General features: G+C 41.9%; 1 protein-coding gene across 1 annotated transcript; it reads right to left on the bottom strand.

The window, feature by feature from the left end:
* Positions 1-73: 73 nt before the first annotated feature.
* On the bottom strand, positions 74-27,834 carry LRRC31 (leucine rich repeat containing 31). Its single transcript, XM_082459083.1, is given in 13 exon segments — positions 74-1,278; positions 1,282-1,610; positions 6,626-6,793; positions 9,843-9,912; positions 9,916-10,010; positions 12,680-12,844; positions 13,639-13,806; positions 14,027-14,134; positions 14,137-14,190; positions 16,840-17,007; positions 18,754-18,868; positions 18,872-18,904; positions 24,560-27,834. Coding segments are annotated over 13 exon segments (1,680 nt in total). The 5' UTR covers positions 24,743-27,834; the 3' UTR covers positions 74-1,254.
* Between the last annotated feature and the right edge of the window lie 57 nt (positions 27,835-27,891).

Here is a 27,891-nt window from a genome sequence, read left to right on the forward strand (position 1 = left end):
TGTTGCTCTGTTTCCAGTTTTTGGCTAGTATGAATAAAGCTGCTATGAACATTTGTTCATAGGTTTTTGCATGAGCACAGGTGTTCATGGAATTCATGGGAATGCCCAAAGAAGTGAAGAATCATTGCCTAAAACATCCCCATTTATACCACTCAAGACCTCTTCACCCTGATGACTTTTCCTGTTTTTTTTTTTTTTTTTGGCCACACTGTATGGCTTGTGGGATCTTAGTTTCCTGACCAGGGATTGGACCCAGGCCAACAGCAGTGAAAGCAGCGAGTCGTAACCACTGGACTGCCAGGGAATTCCCATGAGGACTTTTTCTTTTAGAGTGGTATTGATTTCAAATTCTACGTGTCTTTCAAGCAATGATTGCAATATGAATTATTAGTGTAGCAAGAAGAAAGCAAAACCTAACTTGGCTGGAGCATATCAGAATAGAAGTGTGTGAACAGACCCTTCTGCCATGCAGTGAATTTCATGCTCTAGTAAGAGAAAAATAAAAAATTCCAAAAATCACTTAGAGCAGCACAGAAACCTTAATGAGTTAAGTAGGTTGTATGTGGCAAATTCCATGTCAAGGAAATGCTCAGAGGTAATATGTTAATTTGTTTATTTTAGCAACAAAATATTTTACTTTATTTTAACAAGGTATTTTTTGATACTGGGTTTTGAATTTTCGACCACTTTTAATGAAGATTTGTATGTCAGTGGCCATTATTAGTGTTCATGGTTTATATCTGAGATAAAAGCCAAGAGAACATAAAATAATAAACCACTGAAAGGAATACTTTCTGATAAAAATGTGAGTGGACCACATTAAGATACATATAATGGTAAAGATAACATGAAAATGTTCCACAGTTAGTGCCTTTCACATTAGAATTTCACACACACACACACATACTCATAAACACACACCCTTATATTTAAAATATTTAGGAAAAGAGAGGCAGAAAATTCCAGGGCAAGAAAAAAGGAGATGCAGTACCAGAATCTAAGCGCTTTTGTCAGGGCTTCTAAACAGTAAGTGAACTAACTATATATCAAAACAAATGAAAATCCATTGAAAAATGTCATTCTTGTTTTATAAAATAGAGGATAAAGACATGCTCACATTAGATTATTATAGACAATATATATTTACAAAGCTCTTGTACTGTAAATCCCACCAAACAGCCCAGAAGCTGGTACTCCTTGATTTCACCGGGATTCACTCTTGTTCTTTTCTTCCCCCTTAGGATGGTGTGTAGCTTAGTTGAGCCTCGAGAAGTCAGCTTACTGAAACCCACCATGGTCAAAGTGAATGCTGCTTCTGTGATCTTGGTCAAAGCTTTCTAGTTCTTCCTCCTGTGAGGCTGGGAGGACCCACCTCTTCATTCCTATCTCGGTGATCTCAGGAAGTTTGGTCACGGCACATAACAAGTGTCTAAACCATTGTCCACACTCCCGAAAAGCTGATGGCTGAAGGCTAATATCCAGCTCGGTTAACTCTTTGAGGAGCCACAGGTTTTGGCAGAAGATGGTCCATTCTGCATCACAGATGCTGTCATTATAGCTCAGGTCCAGCTTCCGCAGCCTGGCCAGGTGACCTGTCTGGATTACCGATGCTGAAAAACAAAATCACTCTAAATGCTAAAAGCCAAGGATACTTTCTAGTGTGACCATTTCCCACTTCCAATAACACAACACAGTAGCTCCAGGATTCGTAATGACAAGAGTGATACTTAGTAATGAAATGTTATTAGCTAGCAGTTTTATTCAGGGCATCTGAAATTACTCTAGTAACAAATTTCCTCTCTGCATTTCATGTACAGCTTGAAAATGGATTTTTCTTTCTCTTTCCAAATCCCATACCAAAGAGTGTCTTTTTTGTCAAGTTCCTGCTCTCTGCTCCACTGGAGTCCCAACTCTTACTGCAGACTTTCTCTAATTAAAGGTGAAGAGTCATGGCTCACTGGCTTTAACTCAGGACCATTTCTGAATAGTTTTCTTGCTGTTTAATGCTGTTTAATTATTCATTGCTTATTCATTCTTCATTCAACAGTTATTTAATTGAGCACTTTCCATGGGCAAAATATGCTTGGATAATTTCTAATTCATGGGTCAATTAGAGACTTTAATACATGGATCAAGTTTTCCTTTGAATAGCACATATCACAGTACTACCCAAAATGGCTCTCAATAAATAACAGTTAATGATGGAGCTAAGAAAAGGAGCTAGGAGAGACAGCCAAAGCAGACAGGACATGCTTCCCTTTTCAGCCAAAAACAGGAATGGATTACAGAGATGAGATGTGTAGAATCTCAGAGTTGGAAGGGACCTTGGAAGGCTCCTCATTCAACCTGATCGATGATCAGAGAGAAATCCCTCTCACAGCTTCTCTACTGGGGACCAGCCCAACTCTGCCAGAAGTCCCTCTTCAGGTTGCCCCAACAGAGGGAAGCAACTCTCAGTGGGAGGAAACCATGCCTCTAGGCCCTATCTGACTTTCCCCACTGCCCACCTCAGCCTGCTGGTTCCTGCTGGGAACCTTCCTTGTGCCAACCATGCAGTGTTGGACAACAGTCAGGTCCCCTCAAATGTCCCCCCTGTAGGCCTAAACACGCCCTGGTCCTTCAATCATTCCTCACACATCATGGCTTCCACACCAAGTGGGATGCTCCGTCCGCATCATTTTCATCATCCCAGTCAGGACACTCAACAGCTGCATTTGGTCCCTAGGTGTTCATGTTGATCATGTCCCTTCCTATCTTTCTGTCTCGGAACATTACTCACCATGTTCTCAGGACCTAGCTAAGTGTTAAAGATAATGTGCATGCTTTTTCCCTTTAGCAAGTTTTCTGTTACAGACATTTTCAAACATATAAAAAGTAGATGGAATAGGAGTGAGAACTCCCATCTTCCCATCAATCAGCTTCAATGCTATTTTCATTACACTGATCTTGGCTCATCCAGTCCCCTTCCCCTACTTTGTGTTGTTTGTTTTTTTAGTATTTTAAAGCAAATCTCAGACATTGTTTTACCTTTCCTATACTATTTGAATTTTCCAATGATGTGTGTACTCTATTTATTATATTTTAGTATTTTATGTGCGTTATATTTTTAAAAATCTGGGTAATAGTATCATAGGTCATGAAAATACTATTTTTAGCTTACTATATGAAAAAACCAATGCTGTTCTTTACAAAAGAATAAAACACAAACTACAAGTGATTAACAAATTCTTAAAGTTTCTATTAGAAATAATCAAAACAGTTAAATGGCAATGCTTAAAGCCACACACAGCAATACTTGTTATTGACTAAAAATTGAAAGAAGGAAAAAATACCCTTGAAAAAATGTAAAAGTATAAATTTGACCTGAGGAAGAAAACCTAGTAGTAAAAATTAAGAAACAATATATAATGGCTGGAGCTATGATTAATAAAATATGATGCAGACCAAAAAAATTAAAAATGGAAGAAGCAAATTTTAATAACTTTAAATGAAATAATTTAAATATGTTTAATGGTGTCCAGTTCAGGAAAACAAAACAAACCAAAGGCTTACTCTTTGAGAAGATTGATAATATTGATAAACCTCTTGTGGTAATCAGAATTCTAAGGTGACCCCAAGATTTCAACCCTAATTCCTAGGACTGTGTATATGATGGGTTCCCATGATTGGGTTATATTACATGGCACACCTGAGTTTAAGAAACGCAGACCCAAGCAGGGTTAACCTACTTACAGGAGCCCTTTAAAAGCAGAGAATTTTCTCCAGCAGGTGGTTGAAGAGGAAAGAGATCACAGAAGAAGTAGTCAGAGTGATTAGCAAACATTAACAGGATTATAAGAAAACAACTTTATTTCCATAAATTCGACCTAAGTAAAATGGGCCAATTCCTTGGAAGACACAAAGTACCAAAACTCAAGAAGAAAGAGATAACCTGAATGGTGCTATATCTATTTTTTAAACTGAATTTGTAGTTGAAAACTTCTTACAAAGAAAACTCCAAGTTTAGACAAGTTCAGTGGTCAATTCTATGAAGTTTCAAGTTAATGAGAAAATAATATCAATTCTACAAAATCTTTCCAGTAAATAGAAGAGGCAGGAACACTTGCCAACTCATTTTCTGAGGTCATTATTACCCTGATACCAAAGCCAGACAAAGATATTACAAAAAAACTATTAGGCAATTATCTCTCATGAACATAGCCACAAACATCCTCAACAAAATATCTTCAATTCATTATAAGAAATCTAGCCAGATTAGGATTCCTTTACCTGATAAAGGGCACATCTACAAAACACAAACAAAAACCTATAGCTAACATTATACTTAATGGGAAAGACTGAGTGCTCTCCCCCCAATATTGAGAACAAGGCAGGGATGTCTGCCCTCACCTCATTCAACATCTACTGGAAATCCTAGCCAGTTAAATAACCAAGAAAAAGAAATAAAAGGTATAGAGACTGGACAGGATGAAATAAAGCTGACTCTAATTATAGATGATATGATTGCCTATGTAGAAAATCCTACAACATCTACCAAAAATCTCATAGAACTAATAGATGAGTTTAGCAAGGTCTCAGTATAAAATGTCAATATATGAAAATCAATTGTATTTCTACATACTAGCAATGACCAATTGGGAATCAAAATTTAGAAACCAGTACTGTTTATAATAGCACCAAAAAATTAAATACTTAGATATAAATTTAACAAAATATATGCAGGATCTGCATGGTAGAAACTACAAAACACCAATGAAATAAATCAAAGAGGACCTAAATAAAAAGAGAGATATACTGTGTTCATGGATAGGAGTGCTCAATATAGTTAAGATGTCATTTCCTGAATTTTCCTGAATTCCTGAATTTACCTATAGATTCAGTGCAATCCCAATCAAAATTCCAGCGGGATTTTTTGTAGATATTGACTAGTTGATGCTAAAATTTATATGGAAATGTCAAGGAACTAGAATAACCAAAATGATTTTGAAAAAGAAGAACAAAGTCAGAATGCCCATGCTACCTGATTTCAAGGCTTACTATAAAGCTTTAGTAATCAAGACAGTATGGTATCAGTAAAAGAATAGATGCATAGACCAATGGAACAGAACAGACCAAAAATAGACCCTCACAAACTGGCCAGTCGATTTCTGACAAAAATGCAAAGGCAATTCAATGAGCCTTTTCAACTAATGGTGCTTGAATAATTGAGCTGTCATATGCAAAAATATTTTCAGCCCATATCTCACGCCTTGTACAAAAATACTCAAAATGGATAAGTCAAAATGTAAAATGTAAATGTAAACCTTTTAGAAGAAAACCTAGGAAAAATCTTTGAGAACTTGGGTTTTGCAAAAAGTTCTAAGATGCAACACAGAAAGCTCTATCCAACAAATTAGCAAATAGATAAATAGATCTTTATCAAAACTGAAAGTCTTGGGACTTCCTTGGTGGTCCAGCGGTTAAGACTCTGCACTCCCAATGCAGTGGGCCAGGTTTGATCCCTGGTCAGGGAACTAGATCCTGCATGCCACACTAAAAGCTCCCTCACCCTGCAACGAAGATCCCGCATGCCGCAACTAAAACCCAGCACAGCCAAATAAATAAATATTAAAAAAACAAAACAAAACTGAAAGTCGTGCTGTGCAAAAGATACTGTTAAGGGGATGAGAAGACAAATTACAGACTTGAGAGAAAATATTTGTAAGTTATAGATCTGATAAAAGACTTGTATCCAGAAAATCTAAAGAACTCTCATTAAGAAGAAAACAAACTATCCAGTTTTTTAAATTAGGCAAAAGATTAGAACAGACACTTCACCAAGGAATATATACAGTTTACAGATAAACACAGATAAACACATAAACACATAAAAATATGCTCACCATCATTAGTCATTAGGGAAATGCAAAAGAAAATCACAATGATTTGTCCACATCTTCTAATTACAGTGTTTGGCCATAACACTTGTTTTGAAAACACATATCTGTTCCAACTAGATTGAAATATCAGAGAACAGTGTGAGCATAACACAAATTTCTTGTTTGCTTATGCATAATTTATCCACAGGAAACAGTAGGTGAACACAGAAAACTGCACCCAGCTGAGCCAAGGTGGGTACAGGCGTAAACACAATCCACACACGCACACACCTCTCAAGGACAAGGAGCCTCACCCATCCACATCCAGTGTTCCAACTTTCTATTCTACATCAGGTAATCCTCCTTCTTCGACCACCATATCTATGTCTATCTCCTTTTTTTCCTTCTTCTTCTTTTTTTTTTAATGTTCGGCCGCACCTTGTGGCTTGTGGGATCTTAGTTCCCCAACCAGGGGTCGAACCCTCGCCCCCGGGAGTGAAAGCATGGAGTCCTAACCACTGAACTGCCAGGGAAATTCCTCCATCTCCTTTTATGAAACACTCTCCACTGTCTTTTTGGTTTTAGAATTGCCCTTATCTGTTTCAACCAGCTCTCTCCTAAGCAGATGTCAGGGAGCAGGAAAGCTGCACAGAGGGCTTAGCTCCTGGCCTCGCTGCCTTCTCCGCCTCCCTTCCTCTGGACTGGCAGGGCAGGCACACTGGGCCCTGAGTGCCAGGACTGCTTTGGATGAAACCAGTAGGTAAAACCCAGAAGAGCCACGTCCTCTGTCACCAGCGAACAGCTGCTCAGCCTCAGCACCTGAAGGGACGTTGAAAGCTTTAGCGTTTCCAGGAGCAGCTTTAGGTTGCTGCCAACACACTTATTCCAAGAAAGGTTGACTATTTCCAGAGCAGGGAGGTGAATGGAGGCTTCAGCTGAAATTGACAGTGATAAGAATAGCAATAATTTAGGTTTCCTTAGAGGTCATAAGCCTTGAATCTGAGGAACCTAGGCTAGGGCAACATATTACTATCAGTGACGTTAAGACAGTTGTAGAGACCGTTTCTCCTGCCTGAAATTCATGGCCTCAATTTATGTTGTCTATTTTTATTTGGGAGAAATGTTGGAAACTTCAGAAAAGTAAAAGTTGATTAAATGGGGATTTCCCTGGTGGCGCAGTGGTTAAGAATCTGTCTGCCAATGCAGGGGACGTGGGTTCGAGCCCTGGTCCAGGAAGATCCCACATGCCGCGGAGCAACTAAGCCCGTGCGCCACAACTACTGAGCCTGCGCTCTAGAGCCCGGGAACCATAACCACCGAGCCCCCGTGCCACAACTACTGAAGCCTGTGCGCCTAGAGCCCGTGCTCCGCAACGACAAGCCACCGCGATGAGAAGCCCGCGCACCGCAACAAAGAGTAGCCCCAGCTCACCGCAACTAGAGAAAGCCCGCGTGCAGCAACGAAGACCCAACGCAGCCAATAAATAAATAAATAAATAATTTAAAAACGTGATTAAATGGAATTCACCATTGACTGAGATTTCTTTCCTTCACTTCACATTTAAGAGGGAGAAAGAGACGAACAGTTTTCACAGCTAGTCACGATTTCCAGAGTGTGTCCTGGTTTTACATGTCCTGGTCGCTGTTGAAATTCAGAGACAAGGCCAAACCTCCCCAGAACTCTGAAACACCAAAATGTATTTGTGTTTACTTAACTGCAGTTAACAGAGACAAAGAAGGGAGATAGTGTATACTGGAAAGATTTTTAAAGGAAATTCAAAGATTTTCTGCTTAGTTCTCGGTTTCCCCTAACATTAAAATTAACCAGAGCAACTTATCCACTAGGTATAGCCATTAATTACATTTTAAACTCTTCTGCCTTCTTTCTAAAAAATAATATATGTTTGAGGGGTAGATATATATTCTTTTTATAATATCTAACAAGAGAACCCTCCCACTCCTATGGTACAGAGACCTATCAATAAGAAATTGAACTTTCTTTTCTCAAAGTGATGTAGAGAAATATGTACTTACTTGATTTACTTCTTTTTTTTTTATTGTTGATTTACTTCTTAATTCAAATTGAATTAAACAGGTCTCCCTTGACTTATGGTGGGGTTACGTCCCGATAAGTTGAAAATATCTTAAGTAAAAAATGAATTTAATACACCTAACCTTCTGATCATCATAACTTTGCCTAGCAGACACGTGGCCAATGAGATGAGCAGTGCTGGGGGAGCGCTGGGAGCAGTACCTGGCAAGGACCAAGACCCTGTGTGTCGAACAGAATACTTGGGCTGAAAAGGAGAGCAAGAGTACCCTAAATAGAGAGTTCTTAGAATTTGGGATAAATTATATGTACTTATTTTTATTGACAGATATTAATAAATAACTACTTGTTATTTTTTATTAATAGAATGCATTCATTTCATTAATAATAGCCCTGTCGGGTCCATAGGACAATTCATTTTTAAGGGAGTGTCAACAGACATAACCCTTGAGGGAAGGTCAGAGAGAAGGGCTCTGTTTTCACTGTTACCCCGGAAGCACCAGAATCCAACCACACTAGTCTTGTGCATGTGTACAAAACAGAGTTAACCTAGCAGGCCTGAGACCACTATTCTTACAAAGTCCTGCTGGCAAGGTCGGCCCTTGGCTGACGTCTGGGAACTTGGAATTTGGAAGTGTTGTCACCATTCCCTAACTTACAAGGGTGGTTCGCTGTGCCTACAATGTTTGTGTACAAATAAGATGATTTATGCTGGACACTAGCTTTCCTTCTGTGAGCCTGGAATTTTGGTATGTGCTTCGTAGAGGGTGCCTGCATGACTAAGCCCCACTAAAAACCCTGGACTTGAAGGTTCAGGCGAGCCTCCCCGGGAAACATTTCAGACCATGTCGTCACAACGTGCTGCAGGAACGGAGCGCGTCCTTGTGACTCTGCCGGGAAAGGAATCTTGGAAGCTTGGGCCTGGTTTCCTCTGGACTCGGCCCCATGCATGTTCCCCTTGGCTGATTTTGCTTTGTATCCCTCTGTTGTAATAAATCTCAGCAGTGAGATCTGTGAGCCCCTCCAGGGAATCACTGAAGCTGGAGGTGGTTGAGGAACCCTGGCACCATGTGCTCAAAGTGCTGGATGCCTGGGTGGTATATTTGGGAAAACTGGGCAAAGTCCCTTTGCCTCAAAATGTCTCCCTCTACTCGCTGACAGTGCCCTTGCCCCAGCATAGGCAGAAATGTCAGGTTTAGTAAATCCCTGATGTAGGCCGGGCTGTATCCATGGTCTTCAGGCACGCCAAGATTCCTGAGAGAGATGACAAACCCTGCTGGGACTAGGTGCTAGCAGCCAGCTGGACTCACACGCTAGTAATTGCCTCCCTTTCCAGCAATTCCAAATTATACTGTACAAGTTACCAGGAACGTGAGCCTTCAGAGCTGGTTATACAGCCGTCCCTCCGTATCCACAGGGGCATTGTTTCCAGGACACCCTGCAGACACCAAAATCCATGGAAGCTCAGGTCCCTTATATAAAATGGCACAGTATTTACGTATAACCTATGCACATCCTCCCATATACTTTAAATCAACTCTAGATTACCTATAATACCTATTACAATGTAAATGCTATCTGTGTAAATTGTTGCCTGAATGAGACAAATTCAAGTTTTGCTTTTTGGAACTTTCCGGAAATTGTTTTCCAAATATTTTCGATTTGCTGTCAGTTGAATCCACGGATTTGGAACCCATGGTTACAAAGGGCCAACTGTGTACACTTTAAATTTTAAATGTTAAATTTACAATGCCAGAAATCATTCATGTGGTTTTGAAAGTCACTTTTAAGAGAGCATATTTCCTGAAAGAAAGACAAATTAATACTTTGCCTACAGCTGAGCCTTGGAATGAAATTCATTTGTAGGCAAAGAGAGGCCTCCCCTCTCAGATATTCTGGTACCAGTGCCTGCAGGGATTTGGGGAATGCTCTTACCCAGGGCAGTAAAAGTCTCACTTTCCAAAGCACAGTTGTTGATTAACAATGACTTCAATGCTGGTAAAAATCAGAGCCTGCTGAGTAGGTTTTCAGAAGAGCTGCCCATCTTTCTGTTGGCAGATAAATCCAATTCTTGAAAACTCGAGAGAAAAGGCATAACCTGGGCTATTAAAACATCAACAGTGACATGTTTTAGGCAGCATCTCGCAAAGGGTCTTCAGGGTGTTTGGGTCCCACAGTCTTCTTGATCAGCAAGCAGAGCTCTTCCCTCTCTGACTCCTGCCCTGCCTTACACACAATTACACACAACATACACACCAGCCATTCTTCCCAGTATGCAGCTTGGGCTCTTCTCCAAGCCTCTCTCAAGGCTAGAAGTTAAGACCAAAGACTTTGGAGACAGAACTGGTGGTTCTAATCCTGGATTTGCTACTAAAGAACTGTGTGGTTTCGGACAAGTTACTTAACTTCTCTGAACCTCAGTTTTCTCAAGAAGAATAACAATACTACTTCACAGAGGCAATGGGAAGATAAAACGACTTGGTATATGTAAAGTGCCTGGTACAGTGCCTGGCACACACTAACTACTCAATTAATGTTTGATACGATCATTCTTTTCTCAGACTATAAGTCAGAAGTACTAGAAAGGCAATGAAATCAAGAAATCAGAACAGATATCTGTGGCTAACAGCACTGGAACGGGGTCCTGAAGGCCCTTGCTGTGCCAGGAGTTACCCCTGCTTCGCTATCTTTCTGCTGCTTTTCCTGCTTCCAGACCTTTGCCCTAGTTCTTTCCAATGTGGGAAATGCAGTATCCTGGGATCTCTGTGGGGCTGGCTCACCTCCTCAGAGTCTTCCAGGGCCACCAAAGCCACAGTAACCCTTTGGTCACTATTACATCTCCCTATTTTCTTTTCCTCCCAGCATCCCCCATTACGTGATTTGTTTGTGTATGTGTTTGTCTTCTGCCCTCCTTCCCCAAAGGTGAGCTTTGTGTGTAGGGGCTGCTTCGTGCCCAGAGTGTGCCTCAGAGCCTGGAAATCAGAGGCACAAATGTTAGTGGAAGGAGGGAAGGACAGGAGAAAGGAAGGGGAAGGGAAGGAAAAAAGGGCAGGTACTTGCTGTGGTGTCTCCCTCTTCTAACGCCCCCAGCACCTTTTACTTCACCACGTATTTGGTTTATTACTGCCCCCACCAGACTGAAGCTCCTGCCTGTGAATTCCCTCAGCCTACAGCACAGCGCCTTGAACAATTAGATGATCAATCAAACGTTGTTGGCTAAATGACCTCTAATTCCATTCCTTTGGAGCTATCGAGAATGATCAGATAAAAGAATGTTCAATTCTTTAACATCATAAGGTATAAACAGGATGTATTTTCAATTCCATCTTTTCAAAATTAAGCAGGAGAACAATGCAATTCACTACAGTTTTTAAATAACCATTACCTTTCTGGGGCCATTTACCCGTGTTCATGGCTGCAGATCTAGGTAAGAGAGGCTAATCCCTCTGTTGTACTAGCGTTAACAATTCAGATCCTCTAGCACTTTAATCTTCCCCTGAGCAATAAGATGAGACAGGACGTTCGTGTTACACAGTTGTAGCAGGGGAAATTCATTAGTTGGAATCTGGTGCATTGGTAATTCAGGAGTGTCTCCACAGGTACGACATTCATAAGGAAAAGGGGATGGTGACACCTCACGGTCTCCACCTGGAGCTCAGAAAGGGATTGGTTACTACTTTAAAATCTTCATGAAAGCCTTGAACTCTTCTCATTTTCCCCAATTGAGGGATAAGAGTCTAAGAAATAACTTAGCAGGGCTAAAAATCAATATTAGACCTAAAGACCTATTTTTACTGTTTTTCTCCCCCAATTGTACTAAAAACAACAACAAAAGATTCTTTTTCCCGTTCTTTATTGATTGATTCATTCAATCAATCACATTCTCAACAAGCATTTACTGGCTGCCAACTATGTGCCAGACCCTGTGCATGAGCAACAGAGAGATACTGAAAAAAAAAACCCATCCCTGCGCAGGAGGAGCCGGTAGTACGGAGGGAGAGCAGAGCATGGCTGGTCTGCGTGAGCGTCTGCACACATGCTGTGGCGGGAGTAGTCAACGGGGGGAAGGAACAGAGAATGCAGTCAGAGCGACAGAGGAGCAGGAAAACCATCTGGACTCCTGCAATAATCTAGGCATGAGGTGACAGTGGGCTGGACCAGGGTAGTAGAGCTCTCGATGGTAAGCCATGGTCAGAGTCTGGATGCATTCTGAAGGTTTATTGTGGCTGCAGGCGGAATAAAACCTTTAATCTCAAGAGTATGCTTGCTGTTTGTTAGGGGAAACTGCACGTATACATTACAGGTTACAGGACTATGTCTGTGGTAGGAAAGTAAGCGTAGTGACCTAAAGTTGTAATGTACACCCGTTATGCACCGTCCCACTGACTTTCTGTAACTTCATTTGTATCTAAGTGCCTCGGCTTCATTGATTAGCGAGAAAGACTCAACACCCTTCATTTTGGCTTTCCTTCTACATCCCTATTTGTAATACACTTTGTGACAGTAGTAGATTCATTTCTAAACAGCCACATAAATTCAAAATTTTCTCCCTCAAGCGCCACATCTACCCTTTACAGATGTGTATAGGAGGAGTTTAGATTCACTAACAATTACTGGGCACTTAATATTTGCCAAATACTATATTGGGGCATTCACAAAACTTTTATGATGTGATCCTTCCGGTAACTTCATAAACAGCACATCTCAAATTTGCCACGTTTGCAAACACATGCCAAGGCTCCAGGAGTCCTCCTCGGCTCTGCGGTACCTACGCAGCGACACCGTGTCGTCGGCCGTCAGCGAGCACTGGTGAAAATCCAGCCCCTCCACGTGCTTGAGCGTGGCCAGCCCCGGGGAGTCTTCAAACCCTCCACTCATCTCCTTGTTGCAGGACAGGTCTAGCGTCCTCTGCTCACACAAGTATCTAAAAGCAGCATCTACAAAGAAGGTCAGAACCCCATTCTGACATATTACAAGGCGGTCGGCAGGAGTGGAGCAGGAGAGGGGGCAGGTGTGGAGAGGGGAGACTGAGACAATATGTACACTATGTTGACAAAAGCCCAGAAAGTGGGATAACTGTCCACTTGGTACCATCTACCCCTTCGGACCTGACAGTGGCTTCAAATACACACTCCCTGTGATCTGCATTGATCGTCAATGGTTTTGATCAAAATCTTTCAACTAATGAATCTTCCCCTGCTATCCTTGAGCACTGGTGCTGTCATAGCATTCTAGACTTATTCAAACTGCCAGGGAGAAGGATTTCACAGGCTCTAGAAGTTGAAGGGATAGAAACACATTTCATTTCCTATTCTTTAATGTGGATACTCTATAGCAGAGTAAATTTTAACTACAGATGTCACTGAAGCTGTTCTTTTTATCAATACCAATTCCTTCCTACTACTAAGCGTAAAATAATGCTGGCATTTTCAAAAGTAAGAGAAAAATGGACAGCTTTAGTAGCACACTTATTTTGCACAGTGTCTCTCTCCGACCTAAAATATCCTGGCGTTTTCAGAGTCAGCCGCTTTAAAAGATTATTTTTGTAATCATGAAAGTATATGCTCACTGTAAAAGACTTAGAAAATCAATAAAACATGAAGAAGATTTAAATCACCCATAATCTTATTCCCCAACATAACCACTGTTTATATTTTGTTGTATTTCCTAACAGCTTAAAACTTCCGTATAATATAAAGTTATATAGAAACTTTAGCCATTGCTAACTCACCCAGTAGTTTGACACTCTTTTGTGATAATCCACATGAATGTAACTTCAAGGCTTTCAGATTTAAGGTACTTTTTAATCCCTGAGCAATACTGTTGAGACTGCCATCGATGTTTCTGTTAATAGAAAGATCAAGTACTTCAAGGTTTTGCAGCCTAAGGAGCAACTGACCTGGAAGGAAGGAAATCCAAAGGACAACTCAGTAAAGATGCAGGGTGTGAAAGTTGGGGCAGGCAGGAGGGAGGTACATCTTCATGTGACCTGGGATACAGTGAACCACTCTTTCAATTCAGGGTGAGAGAAAACACAGCCAACGTTGATTTCCAAGCTATCCAATCATGGGTGCCTTCACATTTTTTTCCTGGGAAGGACTCTTCCAAATTCCACTTACCCACAAACGCCGCATCTTCTGACGTGAGGGCAGAGTCCACAAGCTCAAGCATTTGTATCTTGCTTCCTTCTCGGAATGTCTGGAGGATCAGAGGCAAGTTTCCTCCAATTTACTGTTCCAGGACAAATTCAACTCAAGTTCAGGCAGCGCTTTAAGTGCTTCTCCTGTTACAAAATGGCCCAAAGATCAGGTTGATCGCTAATCCGCAAGGCAGGGAATTCATTTCAAAATCAATACAGCCATTGTTTACGGAGTATTGAAGCCGGGCCAGCTACTGGTTAGATGCCAGGGAACAGGGAGGAGAAAAGGACCCAGTTCTTGCCCACTCCCAGCAGGGTGAGCTTCTACATGTACAGGCACAGCAAGTCTAGTCCCTCCAGAGTTCTGACCACCTGTTAGTAGGGGTGGTTTTACCGAATTGTTTTTATGGTAGTAAATATTTCTACCAGTCCGTCTACTTTCTCTCAACCACCTTCTCCGGGGATCAGCATTGCTGAGAAGCTTGGCCAGAGGCAGAAATGTAAAAGACTTAGAAAATAAATAAAACATGAAGAAGATTTAAATCACCCATAATACTATTCCCCAGCGTAACCACTGTTTATATTTTGGCCAGAGGAAGATTGGCCAGAGGTAGAAGCAAAGCCGGGCACTGGCCACCACAGAGGAAAAGCTCACTTTGACATCAAGAATATCACATACAACTGATCCAACCACGGCAGGGTGGAACCAGTAAGAGAGCATCAGGTACTAGCAGCTCATAACAGTGATGCAACCTTGGGGTGGAGGAGGAGGCAGTGAGGGGGGGTGACACTTGACATTTCTGATACCATTTCACACAGGAAACATCTGAGGGCTACAGAGCGGAAGCTGGGAGAGAACAGGGGAATTGTGGGGAGATCAGCCCTTAGGAATAATTTTCACTGCTTTGGGGGCAGAACAGAATGGTGAGCCGCACACATGACTAATGTACTTTCTCAATGTCTGGAGTCAATTTCAGCACCAGTTAAGAGTGTTGGAAGGTCCACTGTGTCCAGAAGCCTCTCTTCCACCATCCAGTACTGGACTGGAACTTCTGCCACTGGTTATTTATTCCATGGTTTAAGGTTTTTGGAGTCCAGGAGCCCCAGGTTAAAATGCAAATTCTCCAGGAGTTATAATATCATAAGCCAGGGATAAACAGGTGTCATTTTGTATGCCATTGCCAGTCAAAGGGGCATGGATATATATCGCCCTGAGGCATCCCCAGGATCAGGGAGAAAGTGTACATGATTGTCTGCAGTGCATATGGCACTGGAGGACCTAGGCATTTGCAATCCTGCACTAAGTAATTGTAACAGGTGTAATAATGTTGAAATGCCTCCTGATTTATGTTTTCTTATCAGTAAACCATTTATTCTCCTTATACTCCATCTGCCATTAAGGCTAAGCAGACTATGGATGATAAGAAAGCCCCTCCTGGTGGAGAGGATGCAGAAGTCCTTCCAGAGAGGATAAAATCTTGGTGAGAGGGGAAAGGACACAAAACATTAGTGACAAGGGTGCAGACTCTCTCCTGGACCAGATGAGTTTAGAGTGGGTCCCAGGGCAGAAATTCCACTTCCTGGTTTCTTAAGGATGGTGGATCATGAAAAAGATTAGATTAGTCATAGAAAATAATCTATACTTCTTTTCATGCCTGAGTAACAGTACGTTAAATTTGAGACCCTGGTACACAATAACCAGCTGCTAACCAGTGGGGCTAAATTGATCATGAAAAACCACAGAAAGGTAATTTTGGATGAGGGAATAGCGAAAGAAAGAATTATCGATTATTGAGCACCTACTATGTGTCAAGCACGTAGTAGGTATTTTACAGAAATTATTTAATGCTCCCAATAATTTTTTTTGAGGTGGATATCACCCCTTTTCAGAGATAATAAAACTGAGGCTCAGAAAGTTTAAGTGTTTTGTCCATGGTCACAAAGAGAATTAGAAGTGGGACTAGGATTTGAAAGGATCAGGCCAGCTCTGAGATGTATAACGTTTTCCCTTAGCTATAGGAAGGGTGAACCAGGAAACATCAGCTGGCCCCCATTTTCTAGGGAAGGATTAGAGAGAAGACATTGGCATAAATTTTGTTGCTTTTACAGAAATCTTTGCAGAGATGTAAATGATCAAAATACATGATCGAAATAAGAAACTTCAGACAAAAAGAAGACAGAAAAAGTATTAATTGCATCTAAAACCAGCAAGCATTCTAGATAACCCAGCATTCATAACCCAGTAAAGCAGCTGGGTTAGTAGCATGACAAATTTTATCTTATGTTCTATGTTATCCAATGTTTGATATACTATAAACTAACTTAATTGAGGTTCTAGTCCTATTTAAATCATTGCTTTTAACTGAAAAATCTTGTTTTGATCAGTTTTTTAAAAATGGGAATGGGAAAATAGAAGAGAGAAGTACCATTTTGGAATTGGAAAGGAACTTAATTATTATCTATCCCAACTCCTCTAATTTACAGATGAGGTAACAAACCCAAAGTGAGCAAATTTTACAGTTACTATCTCCACTTAAACTCCATGAGAACATAGGCTTGGTCAGCCTGTTCCCTTCTCTATCCCAGGGCTTAGCACGATGCTAGGTGCAGGTTACACAGCTCCTTAGACGGTATACAAGTGCTCAACACAGTATCACATCATATACAGGCAGCGCTCTCATCCTTGTCCATGGGCACTTGAGGGGGTGGTGACCCAGATAATTCGCCCCTGAGGGTTTGGGTTGCAAAGATCCTTCCAGGGAAGCCATCTCTTAAGGGAAGCATTCATCATACCCAGTGCTCGAATATCATCAGCAGTAAGTCTGCAGCTACCCAGCCTCAGGATTTTTAACTTGCTGACAAGATGCGTTTGCTGCATGAGTAAATGGAGAGTTCTGCCTATGAAATCATTCCAGGAAATATCCAGTTTTTCCAAGTCTGGGAGAGAAGGCAGCAAAGCAACTAGAAGTGAACACAAGAAAAAACAGATTTGTGTGTGTAATTTGTGATTTGTAGTAAATAGGGTCCACTGCCTGTTGCTCTGTAAGAGGATAGAAGGAGGGTGGACTTGCTGACTTTCCACAAAGCAGGGATCTCTCAGCCGCACAACTGGAGACACTGTGACATTTACTTTACCTGTTTCTTGGGACGTTTTCTATTTCCACCAAATAACTGCACTCTGAAAATGCAGTGGTGTTTCCATAAGATTTCATAAGTACTCCTTTATTGTAGTGGAAATTGTAATTCCACTGCTAGGACTGTTACTACCACTGTCACTGTAATGTGTATACTGGTCCTTTTATTTTGCAAAACCCCCTGACACCCGTCACCCTGTCATCCTATTGGACCCTCAGGCTGAAGGTCTGGGGAATACTCCATTGGCAGGACCGCTGAGACTGAGGGTGCCCGTTACCTTTTCTTTCTTATCTTGATCACCTGGGAGTCACCACCTTACAAAGTTCCTGTTATACCTACATGGGCCAACATGTGCAGGTTTAGACTGGCACAAACCTTGACCAGAACCTTCTCTGAGTCTCCTCCATTGCTCATGAAAATTGAAGTTACTCTCTGTGAACAAGATTCTCAAAGGTCATATTTATCTCCTGCAGCAACAAGACTTAAGAATGGAAATGCCAAAGTCAAGGGGCGAAAGTGTCTTTGCTTGCTTGCTTTTAATCATCTGTCTTGAATGTTAAAATAGTGGCAGCAGTCAGACGCTGCATGGTGAGCTTCTAGAGTTACAGGCATAGCAATTCCTGACCTTCCATAATTCCGAAGAAACTCTAAAAACATGCTTGGGGGCAAAAAATATGTTTTCTTTCTACTAGCATTCAAAGCACTTTAGCAACTTCATCTTGTTCACCATGATCCTAACTTTATAAAGTATGAAAGCCTATTGAACATATTAAGAAGGAAAAAAACAGGATTTCTGGGGCCCACCCTCAAAGATTTCAATTCGGTGGGTTTGGGTTGGACTCAAGTGCCTGCATTTCCACAAGTTCTGCAAGAGATTCTGACATGTACATGGGCATTTGAGAATCACAGGCATGGTTAGAGCTCCCTCGTAAGAGATCTGTCTCAAATATAATGGCATGGATTTTAATTAAAATACTCAAGAACCCCTCACTCAAAACGCAGTTCTTTTGATACCTCTGTTGGTAGACACACCTAATTTGATTAAAGACTTGATTTAAGGTATCTGAAAAAAGAGGGTTTTTTAAAAAGGTGGTGACAGTGGTGTTGGGGAGATGGTTCTTCGCAACCAAACTCCTGCTAGAGTGTCACAAACAGTAGTTGCACTTTTGTGTAAAAAGGTGTGAGCAATAATTGCTGGCAGTGATAGATTTCATTCCACAGATAACAAGATGCCCCTTTAAATTCCCAGCAGGGCTCAGTTTTATGGATGAGTTTATAGCCTGTGCAGGAACAGATGTGTTTCAGGGAGCTAGAGGTAATCCGTAGAGAAGTAAAATTGCTCAGGAAAAACAAACAAACCTCCCTCTTAAACTCGGCTCAAATCTTTGAAGCTTGAGGAAGAATCAATTAACTTGTTTAAAACAAAAAAAAATTAGCGTTGCATCTGCGCTTCCTGAGTTGTCTGGGCCACCCTGCAGACCTCAGGTTACCAAGTGAGGACCGAGCACTTTCCCTGCTCATCCCAGCCCAAAGGCCCTCTGTGCCTCTGGGCAAGGTCAACTCCATACAGACCTGGCTCCCTCACGTCCGCTGTTGTTAGTCTACAGTTGTTCCTATCTAGACACTTGTCGACAGGGTTTTTGCCCAGCTTCTGCAGGAGCGGCTCATTTTCCTCCATCCTGGATCTTCATTCCATTTCTGAAGTGATAGTCTTAGCTGTATTACAAAAATAAAGAGGAATTTGCTGTGAATGACAGAGTGTATTAAAGATGCATAATGATCGCCATAACACAAGTGAGAAGACGGACAACAACGCTGAACTGGTCCCTTGTGAAACCTCACCTCAGAAGGGGACAAAACCTGACCTCTGTTCCTGCGGTCGGTGCTCAACACTGGCCGCTCCAGTGACCCGTTTCCTACAAAGGAGCCTGAGGAACTCAGTGGCTTTTCTTTCGTGGCCTGACCTGGGTTTCTTGCATGTAGATGGAGCTTTGCTCCTGGACAAAGAGGTAAACTTGTTAGCACAGCGTTTAAGACAGCGCTGCTGGAAGGATACACAAACATCTTTGGTGAATGCAATGCTGAGGGTATGCCCGGGTCCTGGCCTCCTAACCAGACAGGTGAGGAAGGGGAAGCACTGCAGTCACCACTGATGAGCCTCAGATGGATAAAGGGAGCGAGTGAAGCACTCGCTGCTCATTTCCTAGACCCTTCAATTGACACATCCGGAGAGTGTAGCCCCTGGGAGAGCTTTTGTATTTCCTCAACTCCTGCCAGAGAATACACTCAGAAAGCCTCATGTGTCCTCCTTATTAGGGACTTTTTATGTGGCACCCTTACCAAGTTCCACTGTAATAATACCACACTACATGATATCACTACAATTTTTAAAAGTTAAATAAATAAAAATAAAAAGCTATAATTTTATTGAGTGCCTACTATGTACCAGGGCTTTACCTACCGCATGTGTCAACATTTAAGACACGTGTGAAACACATTGTACTTTTGTAAGGAAAAATGAATAGGCATGTACTGACAGTGACTTTAAAGAGGTTTTGTAAGTGAAAATGTACAGTTTAAAACACATGCAAAGAGTATACTGGAATCCAATAGGAAAGCATAAGTTCTGAATGTGCAGTAATACTCTACTACCCCTGACAAAGCGTATACAACCACATAGCAAAAAAGAAATATATTAGTACCAGTGGAAATGAAAAAATAGTGGCATTACAGTAGTAGTAAATTTAGACTAAAATATTAGCAGGATAATAAAAACTCCCCCTCTCCTCCACAGTGTGTCTGGTGGCTTGCTATTTTCGTTTTGTTTTGTTTTGTTTTCTTGGTGGCTTGCTATTTTTAAGAAAACCACCGACAGGCTGTACATCTTTGTGGGGATGGTTGGTGTTGCCATATTCTACCAGTAGGGGGCAGCATCATCCACCTACCGTTTACCTCTTCATTTTGGCCTTCAATTTTTATTATGGTACATTGGATACAAAGTATTTTGTTTTGGGTAGGGTTGCCAGATTTAGGAAAAATAAAAATAGCACGTCCGATTAAACTTAAACTTCAGGTAAACAAGGAATCATTGTTTAGTAAAAGTATGTCCCAAATATTGTGTGTATTTTTTCTGGCAACCCTAATTTTGGGTGAGGAGAGTTGTGGGTGGAGGATGTGAGTACAGGGCATTATGTGTAAACTTAATGAAAAGAGTCACAATTACACTATTTCATAGCTTTGGAAACTGAGACTCAGAGAGACTGTTAAGCAGTAAGCAGCAGAGTCAGAATTTGAACCCAGAGCAATCGGCTCCAAAGCCCATCATGTGCAGGTGCTTTTTAAAGTTTTTGTTCTTAAAAAAATTTTCTTGGGCTTCCCTGGTGGCGCAGTGGTTGAGAATCTGCCTGCCAATGCAGGGGACATGGGTTCGAGCCCTGGTCTGGGAAGATCCCACATACCGCGGAGCAGCTGGGTCCGTGAGCCACAGTTACGGAGCCTGTGCGTCTGGAGCCTGTGCTCCGCAACAAGAGAGGCCACAATAGTGAGAGGCCCGCGCACCGTGATGAGGAGTGGCCCCTGCTCGCCGCAACTAGAGAAAGCCCTCGCACAGAAACGAAGACCCAACACAGCCAAAAATAAATTAAAAAAAAAAAATTTTTTTTCTCTGCATTGTATCTTATTGCTCTCTCTTTTGGTTTTTAGCTTTTTATCTCCATAGGCTCAACCTACAATCGTGCTCAAGTTCCAGCCTCACCAAACCTTCTTTTTCTTTGTTTTCTCCTCAAGCCACTGTTGTGTCAATCATTTCCTTTACTGTCAAATGTTTGGAAAGAATGGTTTGTACTTGCTGACCCCATTTCTTCACCACAGTTACCAGTTAACCCTCTACATTCTGGTTGCCACACTCGCCTAGCCAAATAAATTGTTTCTCAGAGGTCACCACCAATGGCCTATATATGGTCAGGCCATTCAAGATGGCTGTTCTCTTGCTCTCTGTCCATCCCCTGTTCCACCAGGCCCTGCTTCACTCACATGACTATCCAATCCTCTTAATTATAGGGCTTAATCAGTAACTGCCTGCGTGCTTGCCCCCTGCCCCTGCTGCTGGTTTCCGTGGTAACTGATGAGCCCACCCGACATCAGTTCCCCTATAAATGGTAGCCTCCTTCTCCACCAAGTAGTGAAGGCTGTTGCCATGTCCTGTCTGCTGCCGGCCATCCACGGAAGGAGTGTTGCTCCAGGACCTTTGTGTAAGATGCCCCTTAACCAATGAACTTTGATGTCTCTGTTGTCTCCAGGCTTTTTCTTTGGTCTCAAGGATGAGCAGCTACAAGATTTGCAGGCTGGTGGGGTGCAGTCCACCCACCAACCAGTTGACAGATTCAGGAATCTCTTCTCAGACCACATCCTACTTGGGAGCTCTGTAATATTTATATGATTGGCAAGTCCAAGGCAGCACAACTGGAAAACCTGGTTCAACTCATGGGTCCATCAGGTAAGCAAGTCACTTAACTTCTCTGAGCCTTGGTTTACTCATCTATAAAATGGAAATTATAATTCCTGCCTGGTTCATTTCTCAGGAGCATAGTGACTTAAAGTTACTGAGGCCTCCCAGGAAGATGGGACTCTGCAATGCCTTTTACATCAGAGGTACTTTGTAAACATTTGTTGAATGAACAAATAACTGAACGAACGAATGAATATTAGTTTTACAGTTCCTCAATTACCAAAATAAATCAAGATGACAAATCTTTATCAAACCACCTAAGTATAAATATGAGTACCAATTTATGAGGCCCCCGGGCATCTCCTTACAGACCATATATTTCTTTTTTTTTAAATCTATAAAACCCTTCCTTCAAAAAATATCTTATGTCACACCTCAATATATAAAACAGATGAGTCAAAGCTGATGCAGGTTGGCTGGCATGCCGTGGAGGGTGCAAAGTGACCACACATAAGCAGCTCCATGGAGTGATTCGGGGCCTTTTCTGGCTGCTTTACTGTTGAACCGAGCTCTTGCTTCTTCAGGTGATTCTGTGAGCCAAACAGTATCTTCTCATTAGGTTCTTTTCCAAGTTAAATCTGTAGGGGTTTGTTTCCGTTGTTTACAACCAAGAATCCCGATGCTTTCATGAAACATTTTTACATGTTTGTGACATGGGTGATGCTGTACAGGGAACCGAGGTAACAAGTTCCTGTTGCCAAGGAGCTACCTGTCTGATGGAGCAGACAGACAAGAAAGCCAGAGGGTCCAAAGTCCAGTGGGTGGGTCTTGGGAAGCTTCCAGGTGAACGTGGTAGATAAATTGCACCTTAAAGGGTGAGTGAAAGTCAGCCAGGTGGGTGGACATGAGGGAGGGATAAATGGGGGAGGGGTGCAGAGGGAGGATGCCACAAGGGAAGGTCTTTCTAGGCACAGGGACCCACTTTGGGGGAATGTGGCCAGTTCAGGAAACAGTCAGTCACAATGTCAGGAGTAGAGGATGAACATAAGATTGGGGGGAAGGCAGAGGTTGTGAAGAGATATTCAACTGATCACAAACACCTTGAAGACCATGCTGGAGAGTATAGACTTTCTCTTCAAGGCAAGAAAGACTCAGTGAAGGATTTTAAACCGGTGAGAGACACCACAGTATCTGTGGTTTGGAAAGAGCACCCGGTAGCAGTGTGGAGGCCAGGCTGGCCATAGAGCAAGACCAGGAGTAGAGAAACCAGGGAGAAAGCTGCGGCAGTGGTGCAGGCAAGAGACGATGAAAGCCAGGACAGCAGCGGAGAGGAGGAATGAGGTCCCAGAGCTGTTTGGAGGACAGAATTCACGTGACTCCAGGGGCCACTGGATTTGGGGAGAAAGGGAAATGGAGAAGCCACGCATGGTGTTGCCCGCTGGGATAACCAGCTGACTGGCCTTGCACGGTTAATTGAATCATGGTCATGGGTATCCATTAACCATGTTCCTGAAGCTCCAAATCATACTTTAGAACAAATATCAACAACTTTCTGATTGCCTTCTTTTAAAGGTAGACTTCTTAATTTTCTACTTCCAAAAATGCATTCAATCTGCTTACAGGTAAAATGATATTTTTGGCATTTGGTGCAAATAATCTGACGGACACGAGGGTAAGTATAAATGAAATAAGATTGGCCATGGATTGGTAATTGTTAGAGGGAGGTGGTCATGGGGACTCATACTGTTCTCTCTTCTTTTGTACATGTTTGCATAAAAAGTTTAAAGTGTTTTAAAAATACATTTAATCTAATAATATAGTGACGGCATTGTATATGACACATAACTTTAGAGAGAGATTTGGCAATATTTTCATAACCCTTGTATTTGTAATCTCTGTTCTGGGAATTTATGCCGATTAGCTGAAACAGAGTAAAGCAGAAAATAGGGGAGAGGGAAAGCCAAAGATATTCACTAAAGGGCAGAAAAGGAACTTAAGTAATTATGGCATAGGCATGTAATGGAATATTACGCCACTGTCAAAATTAGGCATATGAACATCATGTAACAATATGAGAACTGACCAGTATAATAATATGTCTCAGTAGGATCACAGCTCCATGTAAGATCAAGCGGGCTTTATAAGCTCTTATAACTGTACAAAGTACGTCCGTTTGGCCCCAGCTACCTCTCTGACTGGTCTCCTACTACTCTCATCCTCTCTCCATCTCTCATCCTGCTTCAGCATGCCTAACCTCCTGGCTTGCTCTCAAGCACTCCAGGCTCACTCCCATCTTGGGCCTTTGCATTTACACATCCCTTTGCCCGGAAAACTACTCCCACAAATACCTGTGTAGCTGGCTTCATTCATTCTACATGGCTGACTTTCAGATCTCAGCTCAAATGCCACCAAATCAGAGACTCCTTCCTTCCAACCACATCTAAAATAGCACCCCCAGCCCGTCATTCTCTGTATCCTCAGCCTGCTTTGTCTACATATGACTTATCACACAGAAATTACATCTGCTTTTGGTTCTTTATGTACGTAAATGTTCTCTTTTTCATGGCTGTACTTCTAATAACAGTGACTGGCACATAGCAGATAGTCAGTGTTTGACTGGTTCGTTGACCATAAATGCATGTATATGAATAAAAGGCTGAAAAGAATCTTGAAGAAATGACCCTTTGTGCTAGAATGAAAGGAAATAGGGTATTTTTCTCTAAACCTTTCTGCAACATATTACTTTTGATAATTTAAAAGGAAAGTGAGGGGAATTCCCTGGCGGTCCAGTGGTTAGGACTCCACGCTGCCGCTGCTGGGGGCCCGGGTTCAGTCCCTGGTTGGGGTCCCGCAAGCTGAGTGGCATGGCCAAAACAAAAAAGGAAAATGAGCAAATTATTTAAAGCATTTAACAAAATAAATGTTTAGAACAGACTCATTAGGTTTTGGTGTCTCGTCGCTGGGTCGAAAATCAGTTGTTTTAAGGTCATGGCTCTCTTTTCTGTTTTCAACTTTGGGGGACCTGAATTTTGACCCCCTGATGCATTTGTTGACAAATGAAGTCTGGGATTTAGTTTCTCCATCTGAGGAACTCTTGTTCCCTGTTTGACTCATGGACAAGTTGAAGGGTGTCTTTCTCAATAAGCCATCTTCCTGTGGTTTTCTGTTTTCTAGGATTTCAGAAGAAAACAAGAGTCTGTCAAGCCCGTGTGAAATCCTAACTTCCTTACACCTGTCTTTATTTCCCCCTTACTTTCTGTTTTTATTGCTGGTAGTGTTTAACATAAAAATAAGAATGATGCAATCCAGGATCCTGGAACTAACAGATGGTAGCAGATACAAATCCAAAGCAAATTTGAGTTTTAAACTTTGCCTTATTTTACTGTGAGATACAATTCATTAAATACCACTTTGGCAAGTGCATTAAATGTGTCAATACTTTTAAAATTTCAACAGTCAATTAAAGTTACCTTCCGGGAGAGATAGCGTCAGAGCACTCGGCATGCCTCTAAGCTGTCTGGCCCTTTGCAAATCTGTCGCCCAGAGGAGTATGCATCCAGGGACCCCAGTTGCATCTCTTGGCTTACCGTTTCTTTTTCTCTTGGCATTCTCACCTTCTCTACTGCAGCCCTTGACCTACACCCCATAGATACACAGTAAAGAATTGAACACATTGGCAGTAAAGAATTAATTCACTCCATAAACAGAACTCACTGTTCTCGATGCTAAGAGATTCAATGATGAACAAGACACAGCTCATGTCACTGAAGTCTTAACGTGGTGGAAAGATGGTTACACTGGAGCAAGGGCTGTCAGGGAGGAGAGACCCACATAGTCAGGGAACCCACAGTTGGACCAAGCCTGTCTTGGAGCACAGCCTTTGAACAATGAGTGGCATTGCCTGGGTTTTGAAGAACTGAGATAGCTAAAAAGAGGAGAGAGAAGGAAGTGTCCCAGTCAGAAAAATCAGGCTCAGAAGCTTCCAGGTATGAAGATCTAAAGGAGGCTGGGGTTGCCTCTAGGAGTGAATTCTGGTTTGCCTGGAGCAAGAATGGAGGATGGAGGTTAGGGGTAGTTCTGGTATGATTTGAGCCTCAAGATTCATAAGGGTAAATCTATGAATCCCTCCGGGGATTTGCTTACATTTTAAGGGAGGGTTCAAGACTTAAACTAAAGGGATAAAACTATAAATGAAATTTTAGATTCTGTTAATAAAATTTAGATTCTGTCCTTAGGCTAGGGCCTAATAGGTATTCTTAAAGATACAATGCTCATGGCTTCCTCCCTATAAAATAGGTCTTACAATGTTCCAGAATGGTTCAAGAAACATTTTGCACACAGGGGATCCTCAAAATGACTTTGTAGAGCCCACCTCCATGCTTGGGGGATGGAATGTTCCATACACACGGAGTGCTATTTTAGAAGTCACAACTGGGCATCCTTTTTTTTTTTCTCTAAACTAGAAGCAGGATCCGGCCCACCAGGTTTATGCAGGAACAGACAGCAAGGAAACCAGACAAGTGTTCCAGCCACAGCCCCATAGCTGACCGAGCCTCAGTAGGTTGGGTGGGAAAGACAGACCTTCAGCTTGTGAATCCAGCCACAACCTGCTGCCCTGACTGCCGCATCCTGATTCCACCATCACGCCGGGGGCGCTTTTCCTTTCACTGGTCCCCTGGCTCCCACCCAAGACTAACCTCTATGGTCACTTTCACTCAATTTCACCTTTGGGAGGTTTGTACACTGCCATTCTTTGGAGAGCCATCACAGTAAATGCTTTTACTTCCCCCCCCCCCCCCGCCAGTTGCTGTGACTCCCACTCCCACGTCTTAAGAAAACACTGCTGGATGGTGCTCCAGGATGTGGTAATTTCCCCAAGTGAAACCCCACCCAGCTGGTGAGGCCCCGCTGGGTTCTACGTGCAGATGAGTACACCACAGAGCAGGATGGGAAAGACCAGGCAGCCAGGGAAGGTCAGAAAGCACACAGGACTCGAGTGATCGGAGGAGGAAACAAAATACCGTGGGGAACAAGGAAGGCAGAAAGGAGAGGAAGGCAAGAGAAGGAAGCAACTGAGAGCTAACAGGGAATCAGAAAAGGAACAAGTGCGAGAAAGGCAGACTTGTGAGAACAAGGGGGAGAGCACCTGCATATTTCTTAATATACAGTGGGTTAAGCAGTAGGTTACCATGCTCACGCTTAGAAAAGAAATTTTTTGAAAATGTATTTGGGAAATTTCTCTTTATATACAGACTTGTGCAAGGACTCAGGCTTCCCACACCAACTCGAGCTTTAAGAATGGCTTCCCCCTTGTCTCTGCACTGGGTTTTACTCTGTGAAGGTAAATCCTGGAAACTGAATTTGGGGAAGTTTTCAGATCACAACATAACCAGACTACAGCAGCTAAAAACCAGGGTTTTGCCTCTCCTCCCAGGATCAGAGGCATTCATTTAAGAGCCCTCTGGGAAAACTAATGGCTGGCATTTAATAGAGTAGTTACTGTATTATATTTACTGTATTATCATAGGTAAGGTTACTTGCCATGAAACTCCAAGGATAATACATATTTGGCATGTAATTTCTCTTGCACTGAAGCAATTTTTGTTTTTGTAAAAGTGAGGCATACTTTTTTTTCTTTTCCATCCTGAGGTTTAGGCTTAACGTATATTTTAAAGCATTTTTGAGGAATGCTTTCAAAGGCCTTAAAATTTTTGATCCAGTGTTTTCAGAGTGAATCATATTTTCAGTGTTGCTTCTTAAAGGGAAATGCATTTTCTTTCTCCACAAAACTTACTTTATTAAAAAGCATAACACATGCTACAACATGAATGACACTTGAGGACATAAGAGAAGAAAGCCAGTCATAAAAAAGGCAAATACTGTATGATTCCACTTACATGAGGTATATAAAGCAGTCAAATTCATAGAAACAGATAGTAGAACAGTGGTTGCCAGGGGCTTGGGGGAGGGGGAAATAGGGAGGTGTTGTCTAATCTGTACAGAATTTCACTTTTGTAAGATGAAAAAGTTCTGGCGATCTGTTGCACAGCAATATGAATATATTTAACACTACTGAACTGCACACTTAAAAATGGTTAAGATGGTAACTTTTATGTTATGTGGGGTTTTTTTACTACAATTAAAATTGTTTTTTAAATATATTAAAAAAACATGATTCAGAAGGCTAAGACTCTAAATGTAAAGAAGTTTTAAGAGTACCTTAATCAATTTCTGCTTTTATTTTTTCTTCTTATGTATGTACA

The sequence above is a fragment of the Balaenoptera physalus genome (genome assembly GCF_965194825.1).
Source record: "Balaenoptera physalus genome assembly, chromosome: 4".
NCBI classification, from domain to species: domain Eukaryota; kingdom Metazoa; phylum Chordata; class Mammalia; order Artiodactyla; family Balaenopteridae; genus Balaenoptera; species Balaenoptera physalus.